The sequence below is a fragment of the Oncorhynchus masou genome, chromosome 11 (genome assembly GCF_036934945.1).
Source record: "Oncorhynchus masou masou isolate Uvic2021 chromosome 11, UVic_Omas_1.1, whole genome shotgun sequence".
Classification (NCBI taxonomy): Eukaryota; Metazoa; Chordata; class Actinopteri; order Salmoniformes; family Salmonidae; genus Oncorhynchus; species Oncorhynchus masou.
Window position 1 is genome coordinate 34,813,520 of NC_088222.1, and position 21,019 is coordinate 34,834,538.

The 21,019-nt window shown below is 48.5% G+C and overlaps 1 protein-coding gene across 2 annotated transcripts in view; it reads right to left on the reverse strand.

The window, feature by feature from the left end:
- Positions 1–21,019, reverse strand: part of LOC135548584 (mediator of RNA polymerase II transcription subunit 13-like) — a 119,347-nt gene that overhangs the window by 21,794 nt on the left and 76,534 nt on the right. For both annotated transcript variants that reach the window (XM_064978336.1, XM_064978337.1), the window contains exons 5-17: positions 20,310–20,525; positions 19,960–20,154; positions 19,535–19,697; positions 18,069–18,179; positions 14,222–14,968; positions 12,596–12,815; positions 7,679–7,709; positions 7,074–7,195; positions 6,208–6,292; positions 5,237–5,448; positions 4,794–5,002; positions 875–1,794; positions 502–669 (exon numbers count right to left, since the gene is read on the reverse strand). In XM_064978336.1, coding sequence (XP_064834408.1) covers positions 502–669; positions 875–1,794; positions 4,794–5,002; positions 5,237–5,448; positions 6,208–6,292; positions 7,074–7,195; positions 7,679–7,709; positions 12,596–12,815; positions 14,222–14,968; positions 18,069–18,179; positions 19,535–19,697; positions 19,960–20,154; positions 20,310–20,525 — 3,399 coding nt within the window. The remainder of the gene's footprint in view (positions 1–501; positions 670–874; positions 1,795–4,793; positions 5,003–5,236; positions 5,449–6,207; positions 6,293–7,073; positions 7,196–7,678; positions 7,710–12,595; positions 12,816–14,221; positions 14,969–18,068; positions 18,180–19,534; positions 19,698–19,959; positions 20,155–20,309; positions 20,526–21,019) is intronic.

A 21,019-nucleotide genomic window follows, 5' to 3' on the forward strand; every position in this document is an offset into this window, starting at 1 on the left:
AGAGAAGGAGAAGAGGAGGAGAGGAACAGGAGTGAGGAGTGGAGAGGTATAAGAGAAGGAGAAGAGGAGGAGAGGAGCAGGAGTGAGGAGTGGAGAGGTATAAGAGAAGGTGAAGAATAGGAGAGGAGCAGGAGTGAGGAGTGGAGAGATATAAGAGAAGGTGAAGAATAGGAGAGGAGCAGGAGTGAGGAGTGGAGAGATATAAGAGAAGGTGAAGAATAGGAGAGGAGCAGGAGTGAGGAGTGGAGAGATATAAGAGAAGGTGAAGAGGAGGAGAGGAACAGAGGGAGTGAGTAATTACTTAAACAAGCCAGCGTGCCACCCGTCACCTCAGCGAGGAGGATTGAAAGCCCAAAGTGAACCCATCACAGCAGCAGTGGCAGCTTCCCCACTGAGCTGACATCTGGACTAGAGCAGTGTGACTGAGATGACTACTGATCTGTACCGTATCTGCCTACGTGAGTTTTTAGCTCTTGGAGAATTTAGTCCCTGGTGGCTTACCGTAGGAGCCCCGTCCAGCCATCTTGTGGAACTGCTGCCAGGTGAGGGGTCCCTGAACGCCCCAGGAGCGCACCGTCCTCTTCTTCTGGATGGCATCCTGGAGTACAGGCTGGAGGGAGAGCAGCACCCGCAACACGTCCTGAGAGCACAGAGCACTGATGTCCACCGCTGGGGAGAGGAGAAGGAGGAGAGAAGTAGAACTAGAAATACCAACATACCGCTAACTGGCAGGACAAATGAACAGACTGGTTTCTGTTGGTTAGTTATGTTAGCCAACTGAAGCTCTGAGGGGCCAAATGCAAAGAACAAGGTATCAATGTATCATACATGGATTTTAGTGATGGTTAGAACAACAAAATGGTGTTTTTCTTACCGTTTTGTTTGGCCCAGCGGTGGAGACAGGTGGTCTTGACCAGGGCCTCGTCCACCTTGCCTCCTGACATGTTGTCCATGAACTGGCGGCCGTGCTCCAGGGCCATGTAGCAGTCACTGTGGAAGTCCCTCTCCTCCACCCTCACACAAGCCGGCACTGGACAACCCCCGGGCCCCCGGCTGTCAGGCTCCATCCCAGCCATGGGAGAGAAGGGGTTGGTGCACTGGTCCTGGAGCAGTAAGATCAGTTCGTCTGGTACCCTCTCCCCCCTCCCTCCTCCCCCTGTCCTCTCCAGCGAGTGTTGCCGCAGCGCCTCGAAGCGCTTCTCGGCCTCACGGCTGACGTCCGAGTCGCGTCCGATGATGTCCAGCTCGTCCTCCAGGAAGAGGCCCGAGCTGTTGCCATAGCGGCGGTTGACCACAGCGCTGAAGCCGCAGGTGCAGGGATACTGGGCCTCTCCCGTGGGGTCGCTCAGGTACACCCCCACGTCGGCCCCCTTGATGTTCATGTTGCACACGCAGATGCAGCAGCTGTCGAAGTTGCAGTCCTTGAAGAGATTCATGACGGACTCAGAGAGGATGAGGGTGACGTAGAGGCTGTGGGCCTCGGGGATGGAGGGCACGGTGGCAGGTTCCACTGAGTTGAGGGGTCGACAGGTGGAGGGGGTAGAGGCAGGCGAGTAGAGGTCTGAGTTCTCGTACTTGAGCGAACCCTGGACACTGGCGGGCCCTCTGGGGGTGCGTGGGGTACGGGGAGTGCGTGGTGTGGGGGCAGAGAAGCGCGGGGTGGCCGGTGAGGGCAGGATGCCCGTGCCACTGTTACTGGGGGGGGCACTGTTGGACATGAAGGGAGTATGGGTCTGGGGTGTGTAACTCTGGCTGTAGTCCTGGTCCACGGCACTGCCCACACTGGGGATGTTACTGTGACAGAGAGAAGTGAAGAGAGGAATCAGTCACACAAACCAGCCTGTGGGGACAATATGCAAAGAGGATCATCAACTAGATTCAGCCACGGGATGATGTTTTCTTGAAGAATGGTCGGGGGACACAACATAATTACAAATCATTTGTAGACTGCTTACATTTGTATAATTATGATCACGTCTCTCTACTGTGCGTGGAAATACCTAGGAACACATTTCCCAAATTAAAAAGCTTGGAGCTGATTTCCTGGTGTTTTTACCGTTTTTTTTATGTCCAACAATGAACATTCAACAACAACAAAACATTTGGTGGGCCAAATAAAACCACCCGCAGGACAAAATTAGTCGCGCAGGTCGTCAATTGGGGAACCCTGTGCTAGAGCTCGATTCAAAACAACACAACAAACCAGAGCTTGGGATACAGTAACACAACAATCAACAGTTCATTTCACCATCAACTAAACCTCCATTACACAGCAGAGGTAAAACAACACAACAACTGTCAAGAGGGGGAATGGTTCACAAAAAAACAGAGAAAAGTGTCTGCCTGTCTATTGGGGTATCTATTGGGGTATCTATTGGGGTATCTATTGGGGTATCCCAATGCCACTGAGGAAGGCGCTGCCATTTGAAGCAGCCACTCAATTAGGGAGATGAGTCTATTTTTGGGCCTGGCGAGAGGAGGAGAGCAGCTGTGATGAGAGCTGAAGAGGGAGGAGAGCACAGCCTGTCCCTGTCCATACCAGGCTACTTACATACTGTATGTGTGGGAGAGAAACACATTGTGGCTGAACCTAAAGCAGTAGGCCCCTGGCTCCTCCCTATCTCTCCACCCCTATACAGTGAACTACCTTTGATCAGGGCCCATAGTGCACTATAAAGGAAATAGAGTGCTATTTGGGATGCAACCCTTACACGGCAGTAGCGCAGGTTAAGTAGTGAGGGTCGTAAAAACAGCATGACCAGCTTATAGGGCTTTCCCATAACATTCTGGGACTTGACTGCCATTCTGGGACTTGACTGCCATTCTTAGCACTCTGCAAGGAACAGAGGCCCCATCTATACCCCCCTCTACCCAGACAGAGGAACAGCAAGGTCCTAATGTTTTATATCAATTGACAGACGTTCTTATCTAGAGCGACTTACAAGAGCAATTAGGGTTAAGTGCCTTGCTCAAAGACACATCGGCAGATTGTTTCTCTCCACCTAGTCAGCCTGGGGATTCAAACCAGTAACCTTTCAGTTACTGGACTGCTGAGTGGCGCAGTGGTCTAAGGCACTGCATCTAAGTGATAGAGGTGGCACTACAGACCCTGGTTCGATCCTGTATCACAAGGGGTCCCATAGGGCGGCGCACAATTGGCCGGGGTCGTCTGGGTTAGGGGAGGCTTTGGCCGGGGTCGTCTGGGTTAGGGGAGGCTTTGGCCGGGGTCGTCTGGGTTAGGGGAGGCTTTGGCCGGGATCGTCTTGGTTAGGGGAGGCTTTGGCCAGGGTCGGCCTTCATTGTAAATAAGACTTTGTTCTTAACTGACCTGCCTAGTTAAATAAAGGTTACATAAAACATGTGAATACTGGCCCAACGCTCTTAACCACTAGAAATTTGACTTGGCCCCTAAAACCCTCACAAACTTTTACAGATGCACAATTGAGAGCATCCTGTTGCGCTGTATCACCGCCTGGTACGGCAACCACTGTGGTCCCGTCGATGTGGAAAGGGGCGTGCTCCCTCTGCTGTTTCCTGAAGTCCACTATCAGCTCGTGTTGTTGACGTTGATGAGAGGTTATTTTCCTGGCACCACTATCCAAGGGAGTTTATCATTTTCATTTTACAGACCTCCTAAACAAAACCTCCCAATGAGTAGTACTGTTATTGCGCACCTTTTTCCTAGTAGTGTGATTACCATATGGTGGCAATTGAGTGATTTGAAGTTATTTTTTTTATAAGTAATGGCAAAACCAGGTCTGTTTCCCTAATATATGGCTGTATGATCATAGCTGTACCTCTCTGCATAATTTGGGGCATGCCTGTTTAAACAGCCATCACTAGCCGGCTACCACCCGGTTGCTCAACCCTCCACCTTAGAGGCTGCTGCCCTATATACATAGACATGGAATCACAGGCCACTTTAATAATGGAACACTAGTCACTTTGATAATGTTTACATACTTCTTTACTCATTTCATATGTATTTTATGGATTCTATTCTACTGTATTTTAGTCAAAGCCACTCCGACATTGCTCAATCTAATATTTATTTACTTATGGATTTGTGTGTATCGTTGTGAATCGTTTTTAGATACAACTGCACTGTTAGATACTAAGGCACTGTTGGAGCTAGGAAGACAATCATTTCGCCACCCCCGCAATTACATCTGCTACATATGTGTATGTGACCAATACAATTTGATTTGATAGATTAGGCTCAGTACTGAGGGATAATAATCATCACCTTCAATCACCACCATGCTTTCTACACTCATCTCCCCTCCTCTCAATCAGCCATGCCTGAGGAATGGAACAGGCTCCTCAGGGGGTAGGGGGATAAACCCAAGTGTGTGTGTGTGTGTGTGTGTGTGTGTGTGTGTGTGTGTGTGTGTGTGTGTGTGTGTGTGTGTGTGCGTCTGTATCGTCTAAGTCTAAATTACACTGCAGCTTCAGTATCCCTGTGCACAGATGAGCATTACGAATTGTAAAAAAAATCCTTGGAGCAGCTGGGAAAGTCTCCATTGGTTTCACAGGCTTTAGAAGCAGAGGAGAGTGTCCTGAGACAGTCAGTTAGCCACGCAGACAGACAGCCCTCCCCTAGCAGATGGGCCCCTAGCAGTTAGGCATTCAGACAAAACACATTGGTTATGAGTGGTTCATATAGAGATTGACTGATTGATTGATTGATTTACTCTATCAGACAATTCAAATGCACAATCACACACCAAATACAATGGCAGGTGAGGAGAAAAGTGGTTTCTGGACTATGTACTTGAAGGAAATATGTTTACCTGTCTTTGTTGAGGTAGGCCATGGAAGGCACATGGGGGTGGTTGAGCATCTCTTGTTTGCCCACGGTGGTCCAGCTGGGCCTGTAGATGCACTCGTCTGGCATCTTGATAGGGGGCAGACACTGGCTGGGCAGGGTCTTGAGGGGGGCAAACATGGAGCAGCCCACAAATGCCTGGCACAGCTCCGGCTTGTACACAAACGAGAAGTCCTGAGGGGGAGAGACAGGGAGCGGATGACACTGGGGTTAGACCACGTGCTGTATGTACACTGAGGCTACAGTACTATGACTTCAATGGACTTTTTCATTCATCCTTATTGTAACTCCTGGGCACGGTTAGGCTAGAAAACACCAGCAGTCCTAAGTTCAGCAACAGTTAGGTGATGCAGAGAAATGATCCATGACTTCTAATCAGGGTCAGAGAACATTAGGGGCCAAACCCACCTTGATTTCCTGCGGCTTGGGGCTGCAGTAGCCTTCCTCCACCTCGATCTTGAAGTGTCCCCCAAGAAACGAGGTACCGTCCAGGTTGGTCATGCCCTGTCCGACCTCCAGGCCGCCATACTCCTTACTGCCCATGTTCATGGGAGAGTAGCCCATGATGTGCTGCTCCAGGCTGGGGGGAGTGGGGAACATCTGGTGCAAATCTGCCGAGCCTAGAGGAGATAGAGGGAGGAGAGGAGAAAGATAGGGATAAATTAAGAAGGGGGGGGGGGCGTTAGAGACTAGAGAGGAATCAAGGTTCTCATTCAGTGACAACAACAAGTGAAGATCTGAAGTCTCAAAGGCAGCCATGGCTCAACAGGTACGATCAACAGTTTGACAGTCTAACTGCTGAGGCAACAAACACCTTGTTTCACACACAAAGCTATACACTAGTCACATAGAGAGGTAGATAATGAGACACTTGTTCCTGCCCCATGGCTCAGAGCTGTCAGTTTGGAGTGGAGCAGGGTCGCTCAGGCAGCCAGTGACTTCTGTAGAACTCTTATCACCACAAGGGGGCGCAGCATAGGTAAACAACATCTCTGGGCTGAGTAGGAGTGCTGATCTATGATCACTTTTGCCTTTTGCCTTATGAACATAGAGACCTGATATTAGATCAGCACTCCTACTGAGATGCCTGATACATACGGATCTTGTAATGCAAACATGTGCTGAGACGAGTGACTGAAGAAGCTTCATGCTTCATTAGTGAATGAATGAGTATGAACAGGCTGTGCTTTCCAAGTGTTATATTATGAGTTTCTGCATGGGTTTGAGTTGCCTCAAGCACATTTTCAGTGCATCATCCTTTGGCTGAGGAGTGCGGAAAGCTGATCTTGGGTCAGTGCTTAGGGGTATCCTATCCCTTAAGCATTGACCTAGGAGCTGATTGAACAGGCTGATCTGAGAGCAGGGAGAAGCAGGCTTACTGATGCAAGAGACTGGGTCCAGAGTGGCTGGCTTTGGTTCCTTGTTGCCAAATTTATCACCATTCACTGCTCGTCTGGAACCAGGCTGTTGAACATAAACAAAGACATGGCAAAAATAAGATTCAAAACATTCACAAAAACAACACACAAAATGAAATGACATGTCTCTATATATATTTTATCTCAATGAGACTAAACTGTAAAACAAAACATAAATCAATATTACACATTTCCTGAAACCCGAGAACAGTGACAGTCAACAAATCGATGTGACAACAACAAAGCCCCTGCAGTGAGGGGTTGGGGAACCCGGTTGGCAGGCCGTAACCCAGTGGTGGCATTGCAGCCCTCAGTGTGCTCTTGCAGTGTTGTTGGTGCCAGACAGTCTCAGAGGGGGCTGGACTGTGACTGTTCTGTTCTGTGGGGGCCAAAGTCAAAACAGTGTCCTTTGGAAGCCATCCATATCCACCTTTGGGGGGGGGTTGGGGAAAGCCTTTTTGAATCTATGCCGCGTTTACACAAGTTTTTGACAAATCAGAGCAGATATATAGCCAATAATTGGGCAAAAGATCAGAATCAGTGTCTGTGTAAACGTAGCCGATAACACTGTAATGTGTTGTAGGATGACATGTCAGCCATAGACGCTGATGTACTGCACGCAACATTCTGGCTCACCAACACACACTTGCCAGGCGGTACTCTAGCTAATGGGATATTTATTGTGGTTTAGTGCAGCGGGCAGTCTATAGTGCTGGCAGGCCCCAATGACCGCAAGTTCATCCTCTTCACACACACACACACACACACACACACACACACACACACACACACACACACACACACACACACACACACCCCATACTGACCGTGAGTTCGTCCTCGTCTGAGTTGAAGAGGTTGTCCAAGTCGTTGATGGACACAGCCAAATCTGTCTCATGGATCAGACTGGTGGAGGCAGTGCGTGCGTGTGCGGCTGCCCGCGCTGCGTCTGGCGGAGGAAGGAACACACACAGGGATTAGGTTGATAACCCACCTGTAGCTCCCAAATATACCTTGACGTCAGAGGCTGTCAGCATTACATGTGGGCTCATTCCTGAGACTGCATTCAATAGCTAGTACACATATATACGCGATATAACCCCCCAATAAAACACACCTGAACTAAGTCTACTAATGCATCTATATGCCTGAGGAATCTAGATAAGACTTTACCATTACAAATCATATGTGGTATGAGCTACAGACACACCACAGTATGATGGCTCAGACTGATTGATTGCATTTACTGTTGCTGAGAGAAGCCCAATGACAGACAGGTGGTAAGCTACAGTATGGTTTCACACCATCATCAAAGGCCGGCTTAGGCTGCTACTGCTGTCACTCGGGTAGGCTGTGGACCCAGGTAATATTCCTGTCATCTAACAGAGCACAGAACTACACAGTACAGCAGAGACAGACAGAGGATCCTTACCATCTGACAGACCTGCTGCTCCATCCTCCCCCTGAGAGACAGGGAGAGAGAAAGACAGAAGGAGAGCGAGAAACACAGAGACCAAGAGAGAGAAAGAGAGTGAGAGAGAGGCAGACCAAGAGGGAGAGATAGAGAGAAAGGGTGAGTGAGAGACAGACGAGAGAGATCAATATTGTGCACAAAACAAATGCAAAGAAACAAAGCCAATAGGATATAGCTGATCAAACACAATCAAAATATATTGATAATGGATAAACGGCTATAGCAGATCTATATAAAACTGTTTTAAATACATGTTTACAATAAACACAGTCCAAACCACATAACAAGAGGGGAATCTCTTGCCTAAATGTAGAAAGTACACAGGTGCCTCCAGCTCATGAGAGCTGTTGCTGCTCTCTCAGTCTCAGTTGAGAAAAGGTTATTTTTGGCAGACTTAAAAAAAAATAGAGAGAAGAGGGGAATGAACAAACGTCTCTGTACAGACTGTACTAATGAGATTTCCAGACAAGGCTACCAGTGTATGTGAGAAATGCCATGGCCTCCTAGGCCAGGGAGGGAGGGAGCCCTAACGCCACTACACTACGTCAATACCTCTCAGGGATAGGGCTGTTCTTGTGGTTCTCTGTGGCTCAGTTGGTAGAGCATGGCACATGCAAAGCCAGGATTGTGGGTTTGATCCCCATTGGGGCCACCAATTCAGAGAATGTATGTGTGTCTGACTGTATGTCACTTTGGATGAAAGTGTCAGCTAAATGTCATATATTATGATGGGGCCTCTGTGTACATGGCAGGCATACAGAGTCACACACACACAAGGGGTTGGGGCTGAAGGAATGGCATGTTCCAGTAGCCATTGATTTCATTACGCTCCAGGGGCTCTCTCTCTCTCTCTGTGTAAAGGACCTTTAAACTGTTTCCTTTGAAGGCCTGCTGCAATACAGGGGGGGGGGGAAGCAAACATATGACGCCAGCTAGCCCCTTATCAATAACTGGCGCCTGGCTGGAACGCCGGGGCCTGTGTTTGTATGGATGCGTTCCAGCCAGGCGTCACACTGTCCTTATTATTCCCAAACGGTTTGCATGAAAGACTCCTCTCTCTCTCTTTCTCCCCATCTCTGGCCATTTCATCTGAGGGGTCAGGCACTTATTCACAAGATCCTGCCCTCTCAAACACAGCCATTTCAGTCTGTAAATCCAAAAGAATGTGGATGCTGTAGTGACATGGCGACCTCATTGTAATGCAGAGTAGAGGAGCCTGCTGCCACTGGACAACACACAATTTAGACCAGCGTTTCTTTGCTCCAGTCTGAACTTAAACGACTTAAACCAGTTAGAAAGTGTATAGAAGTAATAATACATTTACAATTTTAAATAATTTAATCTCTGAACAATTTCTCTTCAATCAGTGTTTTCAATATAGAGCTATTAGCAGCGATAATTTTGTTGATTTTGTGGTCTCAAACCAGAGATTATTTTAAAAAATCATTACGAATATGGGCAAAATGTAAGAAGTAACAATGAAAGGTGGGAATGTTGTTCCCTTGTCATATAATTGATACATTTACAATCAGTACAGCATTAAAAATAGTTTTCCAGATTGCATTTTGGTGATTCTTGTTTTCGCAATGTGAATATTGGGTCGCCCTGAGAAAACCTGGTTGAATTTGGGTCCCGAGGCAAAACCAATTGAGAAACACTGGTTTGGACCTTAGACCAGCCAGACAGTGTGATGTGCATATGGTGCCCCACAGTACAGCTCTACCAGAGACTCCCTTTCCTGTTTTCTCTGCTGCTACTATATGCCCAGCTCCACTGCTAAGTGAGTGTGCTGTTTGGTTTCATAGGCAGGGGTTTCTAGTCAATGTTCCCTCTGAGCTACACGTGTGCGCTGGCGCGCAGCTCCCCAGAGGCTGCCGCACAGAAGAGAAGAAATATCACCCAGCACAGAGAAGCACAAGATTTAATTTCACTCAACTTTCTAGAGTTTTACATTTTTTTTTATTTAACCTTTAACTAGGCAAGTCAGTTAAGAACAAATTCTTATTTACGATGACGGCCTCGGAACAGTGGGTTAACTGCCTTGTTCAGGGGCAGGACGACAGATTTTAACCTTGTCAGCTCTGGGATTCGATGTCGCAACCTTTCCGTCCAACGCTCTAACCACTAGGCTACCTGCCGCCCCCAGTTCTAGAGTGAACACTATCAACGCTTCCCTTTACTCTGGGAATTGTGATCGAATCAACGCAATATTAACCACTTTCAATGCAACATAGCGAAACAAAACCAAGTATGCAATACTTAAGCATGTAGAACTAACTATGTAAGAGATTGTGTTGTAGGCAGAGCGCATCGGAGCACAGGCACGACTCAGGCCCATTCTCTCCACAGATCGGTGCGCCATAACCAATCAGAGCTGCAGTAGGCCTATATGCAAATAGACCATTGCCATATATGGATTTGCACCATTCACTCTGAATTGGACTGTTTTACAGCATAAGCGGTCGTGATTATTATGCGCTTGTTTTGAGATCAAAACCAGCCACGTGTGCACATGTTGTTCATATATTTAGCTAGTTAGTGAGTTATTAGCCCAGTCGTAGATCATTTGTAGTCAGCAATGTAGGAGTGGTTGCTTCCTACAAGAGCAAAAAACGTGTGCATTTCTAGCCGTCTTTGAAAAGCAAGTCAGGTAAATAGCTTTTTTATGTCTTAAAGGGGCAGTGTTATATTTTGAAACAGACTTGAATGAGCTAAGTAGCCAATAGTCAAAGGGTAGCATAATTTGTCTGATTAATAATACATTTTATTTTGTAAAGTGGTTTCTTGCATCAAACAACACAACATTTTCAGTCATCTCCTTGTCTGAAGGATAAGTGGATAAACAGATTAATGTCAAGCCCTGAATGTCATTTCAAAATGCTCATGGAATGTACTTGGCTGCTACTGTAGGCTGAATGAAAGAACCACCATTTTCATTTAAAATGTTATGTGATGCATTTTCTCAATTGTTTATTTATGGTAGACCACTGTGGTAGGCCAGCATTATGATCAAATAGCCACTCTAGCCTACTTGGCCCCTGTTAAAACTGCAACTTAAAGCGGGTACAGCCTCAGTGTTCCCAGTAAACACATGCCAGAAATTGAACATCATTTTCCCAATGTTCAAGTTTGTGTTCAGCAGGAAAAAAATTGAGGGAACATTGTTTCTAGTGGTTCAACTGGAACACGTTTGGAGCTTTGTCAGCATGCCAACCTCCTGCACACACACAACTCAGCTGGATGGGACATAAGCCAATTTGGCAATGCCAAGAGAGTCTATGGCACGCACCCACTCATGAACACACACATAAAAGTGCCCAAAACATAGGCCGTCACTTTGCAGCGTCATCAATGCAGAGTAAAGCAGGACTAAGAGGGAAAGATGTAGCTGTGCTAACACACACACAGCCCAAGTGCTCAGCAGATTGTGGAAGGGCTCCACTGCACATGGAAGGGCCACTGGGGGACCACCTGTATCAGAAGCAGCGCAGCAATAACAATACACACACAATACAGTACCACACACACAGTACAGTACCACACACACAGTACAGTACAGTACCACACACAGTACAGTACCACACACAGTACAGTACAGTACCACACACAGTACAGTACAGTACCACACACAGTACAGTACAGTACCACACACAGTACAGTACCACACACACAGTACAGTACCACACACACAGTACAGTACAGCACCACACACAGTACAGTACAGTACCACACACAGTACAGTACAGTACCACACACACAGTACAGTACCACACACACAGTACAGTACAGTACCACACACACACAGTACAGTACAGTACCACACACAGTACAGTACAGTACCACACACAGAGTACAGTACCACACACATAGTACAGTACCACACACACACACAGTACAGTACCACACACAGTACAGTACAGTACCACACACAGTACAGTACCACACACACAGTACAGTACCACACACACAGTACAGTACCACACACACAGTACAGTACCACACACACACAGTACAGTACCACACACACAGTACAGTACAGTACCACACACACAGTACAGTACCACACACACACACACACACACACACCCACACACACACACACACACACACACACACACACACACACACACACACACACACACACACACACACACACACACACACACACAGACACACACACACTAACTTGAGGGAGAAAAAAAAGCTTAGCAGCCCTTGTGAAATAAAACAGAATACAAAAAAAAGCTATTTTAAACGTGCACGCTTCAGTAAGCCAGGTTGATTTGGCCTGTTTAAGCCCAGGCCAGCACAGTGCCTCCCTCCCCCTCCTCCATGCCTCACAGACAAGCAGACAGGGTGACAGGCAGGAAAGGGAGGCTGCCACTGCCAGGCAGCCCTCTCCCATTCCCACACCCACACACTCCCCCCCTGCTCTCCCTCTAGTGCTGGGGGCGTTTCCACAGCTAACAGGTGGTCTAGGTTTGAAAACAGAGAGACAATATTAAGAAAACATCCTGAGTCCACATGGCAGGAGAGGAGAATCAGAGGGAGAGAGGGGGCAGATAGAGAAGACACAAACTAAACTAAACGATGGAGGAAATTAGAGAGGCATCAAACTATTTTGGCATCCCTCTGCTGGGATAATGTGAGTTGGAGCTGGCTTCCTGCGCAGTAGATTTGGGTGGGAAAAAGCGGAGTCCAGCTAGCGAGACATTTACAGTGCAGGATCGCTTATCTTGTGACCCTTAACCGAACCCTTCCTGCTGCCTGAGACTAAAGGCGGTCACAAACAGTGGCATGTTGGCAGCAGCAGCGATGGGAGGAAAGGATTCTCCTCAGCCGCCCCAGTTGATGAAGTTGTAACTTCAGCCCTACCTTGTGTTTCTTCCCGGGCTGGCGCTCGCCGCCCATCTTGTCCTTCTTGTCAGAGAAGGAAAACTTGACGTCCCCGTCCTCGAAGGCGTACGGATCCACCTCAGGCTCGTGGTCATTGTCGTCGGTAATGGCGGCGGCCAGGTACTGGTTCCTCCGCTGGAGGTACATCTGCACGCGCTCCTCGGACACCTTCAGAGGCCGCTTGGAAGTGGCCATCAGTCTGGGTGTGGATGGGGACAGGGAGAGATTTATTAGGTCAGGCAAGGCCACAGAGTGCAGTCTATCAATAGTAATCCATCAACATTCATGTGGGGAGGTCAAGGAATACATGTCTCTTCTTCAATATAATCTGTGAATCATTGTGTTTCATGTGTCTATGTTCTAGTTGTTGATGTTGTGGTTGTTCAGATGTTACCAGACAGTGAGCCCTGCCGGGAGGGGGGGGGTGACCAATGGGGAGTGAGCCAGCTCATGTAGGTCCTCTCTCTCGCTCCCTCCTCCCTCTCTCCGGCTCGGCTGTGATGTGAGGTGACAGTGCGCAGTGGCCCAAGCCAGAGATTAGCATCCATTCAAAGCTATGTCCCTGCCGCCAGGATTACTTCCTCTCTCTCTCTCCCTCCCTCCCTCCATCCCTTCCCTCCCTTTCTCCTCACCAGATTAGTCCTGCTGTCGTTAGCCCTGTTCACAGCACTGTCTAGCAGCCATCCCTGAAATGCATAACCCCTCAGATACTTCCCAAGACCACCACTGCTCGACCCTACCTGCCTGCTCTCCGGCCCATCCTCCCCCTATCCCTTAGTCCAGCTCTCTCCATCCCTCTCTCCATCCCTCTCTCTCCATCCCTCTCTCTTCCATCCCTCTCTCTCCATCCCTCTCTCTTCTATCCCTCTCTCTCCATCCCTCTCTCTTCCATCCCTCTCTCCATCCCTCTCTCCATCCCTCTCTCTCCATCCCCTCTCTTCCATCCCTCTCTCTCCATCCCTCTCTCTCCATCCCTCTCTCTTCCATCCCTCTCCCTTCCATCCCTCTCGCTCTGCTCCCTCGAGTCCACTTCTTTCTCTCTCGCTCTGCTCCCTCGAGTCCACCTCTCTCTCTCTCTCTCCCTCTCTCAAGCGACACCTCTGCTCTGACATCAAGGCTTCAAGGATGTCCTTCACATGTTCAGGGTGGCGAGGAAGGATGAAGGGGGAGTTGTAATAGAGGGGCCCTGTGTGTGTGTTGAGGGGGTTCAAGAAGCTCTCTCCAGTCGGTGCTGCAGTGCTGGCCATGCACATTAGTGATGTATGATGTCAAAGGGGCACATAGCGAAAGAGTAACGTGCCGTATGCGCTCAGCGCCACCAAACATTCAGACATTTCTGAGGCACGGGCGGCGAGGGGGAAGGGAGGGGAGGGGGGAGAGGCCTGGTTGTGCTCTTTCAAAATACTTTTTTTGTAGAATGTTGGAAGTCCTTAAAAAGGGGCCTGTCTGTACCAGAAGGGATGATTGGGTAGTGGATGGGTAGTGGGATTCGGGGTTGGATGCCTTACCAGTCAGGGGCATCTAGCACCCTCTATGGGCAATAGTAGCTGTTCAATGGGGAGATAAGGATGAATGCTGAATGAATGAATGGGGGGATACACTCACTCTGTGACAGAAACCACCTCTTGTCCTCCCGAGGCCTCGTCTCTCTCCCTGTCCCTCAGCTTGTCCCCAGGCAGCGTTGGCGTGGGTATCTCGGCCTCTTTCCTCCTGGGTAGGTTGAAGAACCTCCATGGCGCAGGGGAGCCGTCCTCCTCCAGGTTTACAGCAGAGCCTACATACATGGTGGGCTCCAGGGGCTCTGAGGGGTAGGACGTGTGGGGGTGGTGGAAGTGCAGGGACAGGCCATCTAGCCTCCGGGGTTCCCCCTCGCCACCCTTCTGCCCCACCAGGCAGGGCTCTGGGGGCGGCTGGTAGAAGTGTTGACTGTGGGGTGTTGAGGGGTTCTTCATCGAGCCGTTTCCTGTCTCCTCTCCTCGGTCGCGCTCACAGGGGTGGGGGCTGAGGGGAGGGGGCTGGGGGGAACCAATCATCTCTGAGGAAGAGCCGCCATGCAGCTGAGGGGGCTTGGTGACACTGTCAGAGGGGCGGAGGCCGGAGAAACCACCCCCCGCTTGCTGGGACCTCATGGCTAGCCGCTGGCCCGCCGCCACCTCCGTCTCCTTGGTAACATCGTCGCAGGCGGTGCTGCGGTGGTGGAAGGGCGTCTGCGGCCTCTTAGTCTGCTTGTCGCCCTTCTCAGGCTTGTCACCCCCAGCCTTGTGCTTTGTGGGTGGCTGGGTGTGGGTGGGCTGGCCTGCTGACTGGGGCTGGCCGGGGATGCTGCCACCTCGCTGCTTCAGAGACTTATGCCTGGGAGGATACAGAGGAAGAGGAAGCATGCAAGACATAAATAAACTAACAATAATATAATTTGTTAGTATTCGTGAACATTCATTAGCTCAATAACTAGCGTTGAGCAGCAACACTAATCTAGCGCAATCAATAACCAACAACAAATTGAATAAAGCTGAATCTGTGGGAGCCGAGTAGCAATCGAAAAGCACGGAATCAATTAAGTGAACAAATGAGTCCCTCTCAAATCTAATAAACTTCTCATGTCATGCTGATGCTACTCTTACAAACATCTTAAACTGATGCTATTATTCTGCACTCTATTATTCCCTAACCAGAACCATGCATTTCATCTAGAATAGAGCATTCACCCATCACTGAGTTCACTGGGGAGAAAACCCTTCTGAACATGACCCAGGTGGCAGGGAGGCCTGCTTCTTGCTGGGTTTAAATGGACTGGAACGTGTTGTGGTGGTCCCTGGCCCTCACGGCCCCTATGGCACACACACACACACACACACACACACACACACACACACACACACACACACACACACACACACACACACACACACACACACACACACACACACACACACACACACACACACACACACTTTCCCCAGGCTAGGCCATGGGAGAACCAGCCACTAAGTTAGAACCAGTGTTGTTCACCTCTCATTTCACTGTAAGGGGTCCGAGGAGCAACAAGTCCAAAGCCAGACTCTGATAATGACAAGTGGATGTGGGGGAGGGGTGCTTGGAGTCTACTCAGGGTCAGGTCAGCTGGGGATGGGTGTTGTTATTTGGCCGTTGGTATGTCAGCATGGTAACTGCAGGCAGCTCTTTTTGACGGCAAAGCTAAGCTCTCCCTCTTTTATGGTGGGAGGGAGTGATCTATTGTCCTTCCCACTACCTGGAAGGATAAGAATGGAACTGCTTAACTGTCGGCAGGCAAAGAGTCGGCAAGTCGCAGCAAAAACAACACATGGAGTGTGTAAACACCATAGACTTACATAGATGACTCATCTTTGTATCTGTCTCATTATGGCGTCTTTGCGAGCATGGGCAGCTCCATTGAGGCTACCTCCATTTTGAAGTAGTCAATGTTCTTCTTCTACTACTTCTATGAGTTGGTAAACAAACTGAAGGGGTGCACACTGCCACCAGGAGTGTGTTTTTGAACAGGTATGAAGCGAAGGTTGGCAATTCCCTGCCATCTGCAGTTATGGAATGTTTGCTCATGAGTATAATTAATTAAGATCCCTCCTGATGACCTGGATTTTGTGATTTTTCCTTAACCCATAGGAAGTCCCACCCAGTTGAGTCCTCAATAGTGCTTCTCATGTTAAAACAGACTTTACACAAACACACACCATTGTGCCGCGCACACGGGGACTCCCTTTTCAATGTTACCTCCCATATGATGGGTTCCCTCCAACCAAATAACAGACTTCCCCCAGCTCTGTCCTCCCCTCCTGTACACAGCCTGCCCTAACACCACCAGTGATAACAGACTTCCCCCAGCTCTGTCCTCCCCTCCTGTACACAGCCTGCCCTAACACCACCAGTGATAACAGACTTCCCCCAGCTCTGTGATAACAGACTCCCCCAGCCTGTCCTCCAGCCTGTACACAGCCTGCCCTAACACCACCAGTGATAACAGACTTCCCCCAGCTCTGTCCTCCCCTCCTGTACACAGCCTGCCTGCCCTAACACCACCAGTGATAACAGACTTCCCCCAGCTCTGTCCTCCCCTCCTGTACACAGCCTGCCTGCCCTAACACCACCAGTGATAACAGACTTCCCCCAGCTCTGTCCTCCCCTCCTGTACACAGCCTGCCTGCCCTAACACCACCAGTGATAACAGACTTCCCCCAGCTCTGTCCTCCCCTCCTGTACACAGCCTGCCTGCCCTAACACCACCAGTGCGGAGCAAGGCGCTCCCCCGATCTATTGTGAAAGTGCTCCTAAAGCAGAAACACACAAAGCAAACGCCCAGAGAGACAGCATAAAAGTGCAGAGTGTCAAGCATCTATTTCTGTGCGAGCTGCAGCGTGACGTGTGCTTTTGCGGCTGTGTATGTGCACGTCTGTGCCAGGAGACAGCAGTGGAACATGCTGACTGCAGCCTTTCCCCTCAGAGAGAACACATGCCCGCACACACACAGGCACAGGGCTGTGATAATGTCGGACTGTCTGAGTTCCAACCCCAACAGAAACAGCCTGGCCACAGTCAACCTCGCATCCACACATTAACTAGACGCAGCAGATCATTTGTCAACATTAGGCTCTACAGACACTCTCTCCCTTTTTAGAGCAGACATCTCCCTAAACAGGCCTTCTAGAGGTCAGACTGGCCCCTGGGTGTCTGCAACTTTGTCCCAAATGACACCCTATTCCCTACATAGTGCACTACTTTTGACTAGGGACCATGGCTCTGTTCAAAGTAGTGCACCATGTAGGGAATAGGATGCCATTTGGAGGGGGGGGGGGGGCACTGTCTCTGGTGAAGAACAACGGCTTTAGCCCCACCAAGAGAATGTACTGTCTGAGCCACCAAAATCAAATACAAGCAGCCACTTGAAACCTGGCAAGGTTGTTACTTAACAGAGGAAGAGAGAGGAATGTCACATAGTACTAATCAAAGGTTTGGACATAGCTACTCACTCAAGGGTTTTTCTTTATTTTTACTATTTTATACAGTGTAGAATAATAGTGAAGACATCACAACTATGAACTAACACATATGGAATCATGTAGTAACCAAAAAAGTGTTACACATATTTTGTCATTCTCTACATGATTCCATATGTGTTATTTCATAGTTTGATGTCTTCACTATTATTCTACAATGTAGAAAATAGTACAAATAAAGAAAAACCCTGGAATGAGTTGGTGTGTCCAAATTTGAGACTGGTACTGTACGTATTGACATTAAAATGCATCTCACATTTTAGACTGAAGTGTTGAACACTGTTTTGTTGAGTAAGATTCCAATGAAAATGAGTCAACTTCATTAAAAGGCAAACTTGTAAACTAAAAGTATATTCTATTACAGAAGGCTTAGGGCGCAGATCCCAAACCAGAGATGCAAACAAACAAACTGCATTGTTCACCTGGAGCAGTTGCAGTGTGACCTCTGTGCTGACTCTACAAAGTCCCAGGTTCCTACTTTCTCCATCAGCTCCTCCTCACAGGTCCCATTGGCTGTCGCTGAGAACTTACGCCTGGAGAAACACACAAGTGTCAACATTAAGGGTTTATTAACCATTTCCTGTCAGTGGTGTGTGTCAGTGGTGCCTGTTATTTGACAGACCTATTTGGTAAATGTTGAGTGTATACGCATTGAGGTAGATACTGTATATATTCTCTAGGCCAGGTGTCCTGGAAATTACCACCAGGGACACCTGAAGTCAATATTAAATGAATCATTCTTTATTATCAGCAACCTGGAGAGGTTACAACAAACTTAATGCACCAAAGTACAGGTCGGTCGAGAGCCCTGCCGGGGCAGTTCTCTTATATACTGCTTACACAGACAAGTTATACTTGGATGATTTAGCTTATTCATTATTCATAATTAATTCATCGTTAACGTTTGGTTCATGCATGTGACCAACACCTCACAAGGCTTCTTCTCTCCAAGCTGAGACCTTGAAATTGAGACACCCCTTTCGGTTCTCAAAACAATATTCTGGTCATACTGCCAAATTGCGTATACTGATAGTGAGGTTTCCTCCCAGGCACGATCAATCAGTCACTTGCATGAACTCAAATTCGTTATTAGAAAAGCACAAACATAACATTTTCCTTCACATAGGATTCCTTAACTGATGGCCCACAGGTCCAATTTACCCCACAGTTTTCTGAGCAAAAAAATAATTATTATATTTAATATTTTTTATTTTGGACATAAAATACTGTAAAAACACCAGCAAATCAGCTCCAAGTGATTTTCGTTTTGGAAATCTGTTCCCACATATACCCCCGCATAATAGGGAGATATATTTGATCGTATACAATTGTAAGCAAGGTTTGAAATTATTATGTTTTAGTCTAATATTATATATGTTTGGACTTCTTGAGGTCAATTTGCAGTCTACAAATGATTTGTAATTATGTTTCGGCCACCTGATCATCCGCTCAAGAAAAAATTCGTCCCGCGGCTGAATCGAGTTGATGATCACTGCTCTGTTGAGTGTGTCTATGACAGGGTAAACGTGTATGTGTGTGAATGTATGTGCGTGAGGTGGAGATATAGCTTTCCTGTCAGCTGTGTGTGAGCCTGTGCTCGTTGACAGTGTGCGTGAGCCTGTTCTCGTTGACAGTGTGTGTGAGCCTGTGCTCGTTGACAGTGTGTGTGAGCCTGTGCTCGTTGACAGTGTGTGTGAGCACGTGCTCGTTGACAGTGTGTGTGAGCCTGTGCTCGTTGACAGTGTGTGTGAGCCAGTGCTCGTTGACAGTGTGTGTGAGCCTGTGCTCGTTGACAGTGTGTGTGAGCCTGTTTGCGTGCGCCCTGATTCGGTAGCAATTGTACTTGTTCTAGGACTTTGTTGAGAGAGTGTGTATGAGACAGACGTACTTGTTCTGAGCTCTGTTGATATTGCACTCCTGCCAGACCCTCTCCACCACCTGGCTGGCTAGCCTGCGAGGGATCTTCCCCTCGTGATGACTGGTGCTGTCCACACTGAAGCCGTCCACAGCCGACGACATCTTCACCCACTTCTGAGCCGACTGGGAGTCCACTTGAGGAGGTGGGAAGGGAGAGGTTCTGAATCGTCTCACCGCACACAAGTGACAATATATATTGTCCTACAATAACCAGCTTTGAGACCCCTCTTGTCCACTACACACTATATAAGGCGAACATACAAGTGTCACACCAACTCTCCAGACACATTTGAATATTGTCTAATTGATATGGTAAATCTTATTTACATAATCAATACTATACAGACTGTCGTTTAAATAAACATCCATAGGTTTGTAAATTCTTGCCTATTCTACCTGTTTGGGCCTCCTCGGGTGATGTGGGGGGCGTGAGGGTGACCGACGAGATGGCGGGGTCTCGTTGGGATGCAGGCACTTGGAGTCCACCCGTGTAGACGGTGGTGCAGTGGGAGGAACCCTGGGGGGCCACAGCTGGGATGTCAGACTGGGGCACCAGCACCAGGCAGGCGGGGTACACCATCCTCACACCACCTGGACCGAGAGACAGACATACACTCCCGGTTAGCTACCCGGGTCATCACATCTGAATACATTTTTTGTATGTGATTCCTGAAGGAATTGAAGCCCCATCCTTTCTTCCCTGCCATATAGCAGACTTTTAGGGGAGACTGTTCAGTGTGTCTTACCGACAAGGACCTCCACTGCGGCCAGGGAGTCGTCCTCCCAGTCCATGTCCTCCATCTTGTCCTCCGATGGCGAGCCCTGCTTGTCCTTGTCTTTCGAGCTGGGGCTGATGGGATAGAACTGGTTCCACTCCTCAATCAGTTTCTGGGTGGGAGGGTCTGACAGCTTGAATGACTGCCCCGTCAGAGTCCCGTTCAGACCAAACGGACTCAGGATGACTGGAGGGAGGGAGACACACACAGTCTCACTTCAGATGCTGTGTTACATCAGAATAAATCCCCCCCATCCTACTGCATACATCCCCCACCATTACAACCACTCTCTGGTTTATTACCCCCCCCGCATCCTTTCATCCATTTTCCTTCCACCTATCACCCCTCCATCCAGTGTTAATAATGTGACCTTTGCCCAACACAATTCTCTCTCTCCCACCAGCGCACAACTGGCCAAGCACTTCCAGAGACATACAGCAGCCCATCACTGGGATGCCCAGGCCTCTCAGGGCTGTATAAAGTACTGATTCACAACGAGGTAGAGAATGATAGAGCTGACAGCATTCTGACACCTACACTGTATTTTATTTAACTAGCAAGTCAGTTAAGAACAAATTCTTATTTTCAATGACAGCCTAGGAACAGTGCCTTGTTCAGGGGCAGAATGACAGAATTTTAAATTGTCAGCTCGGGGATTTGATCTTACAACCTTCTGGTTA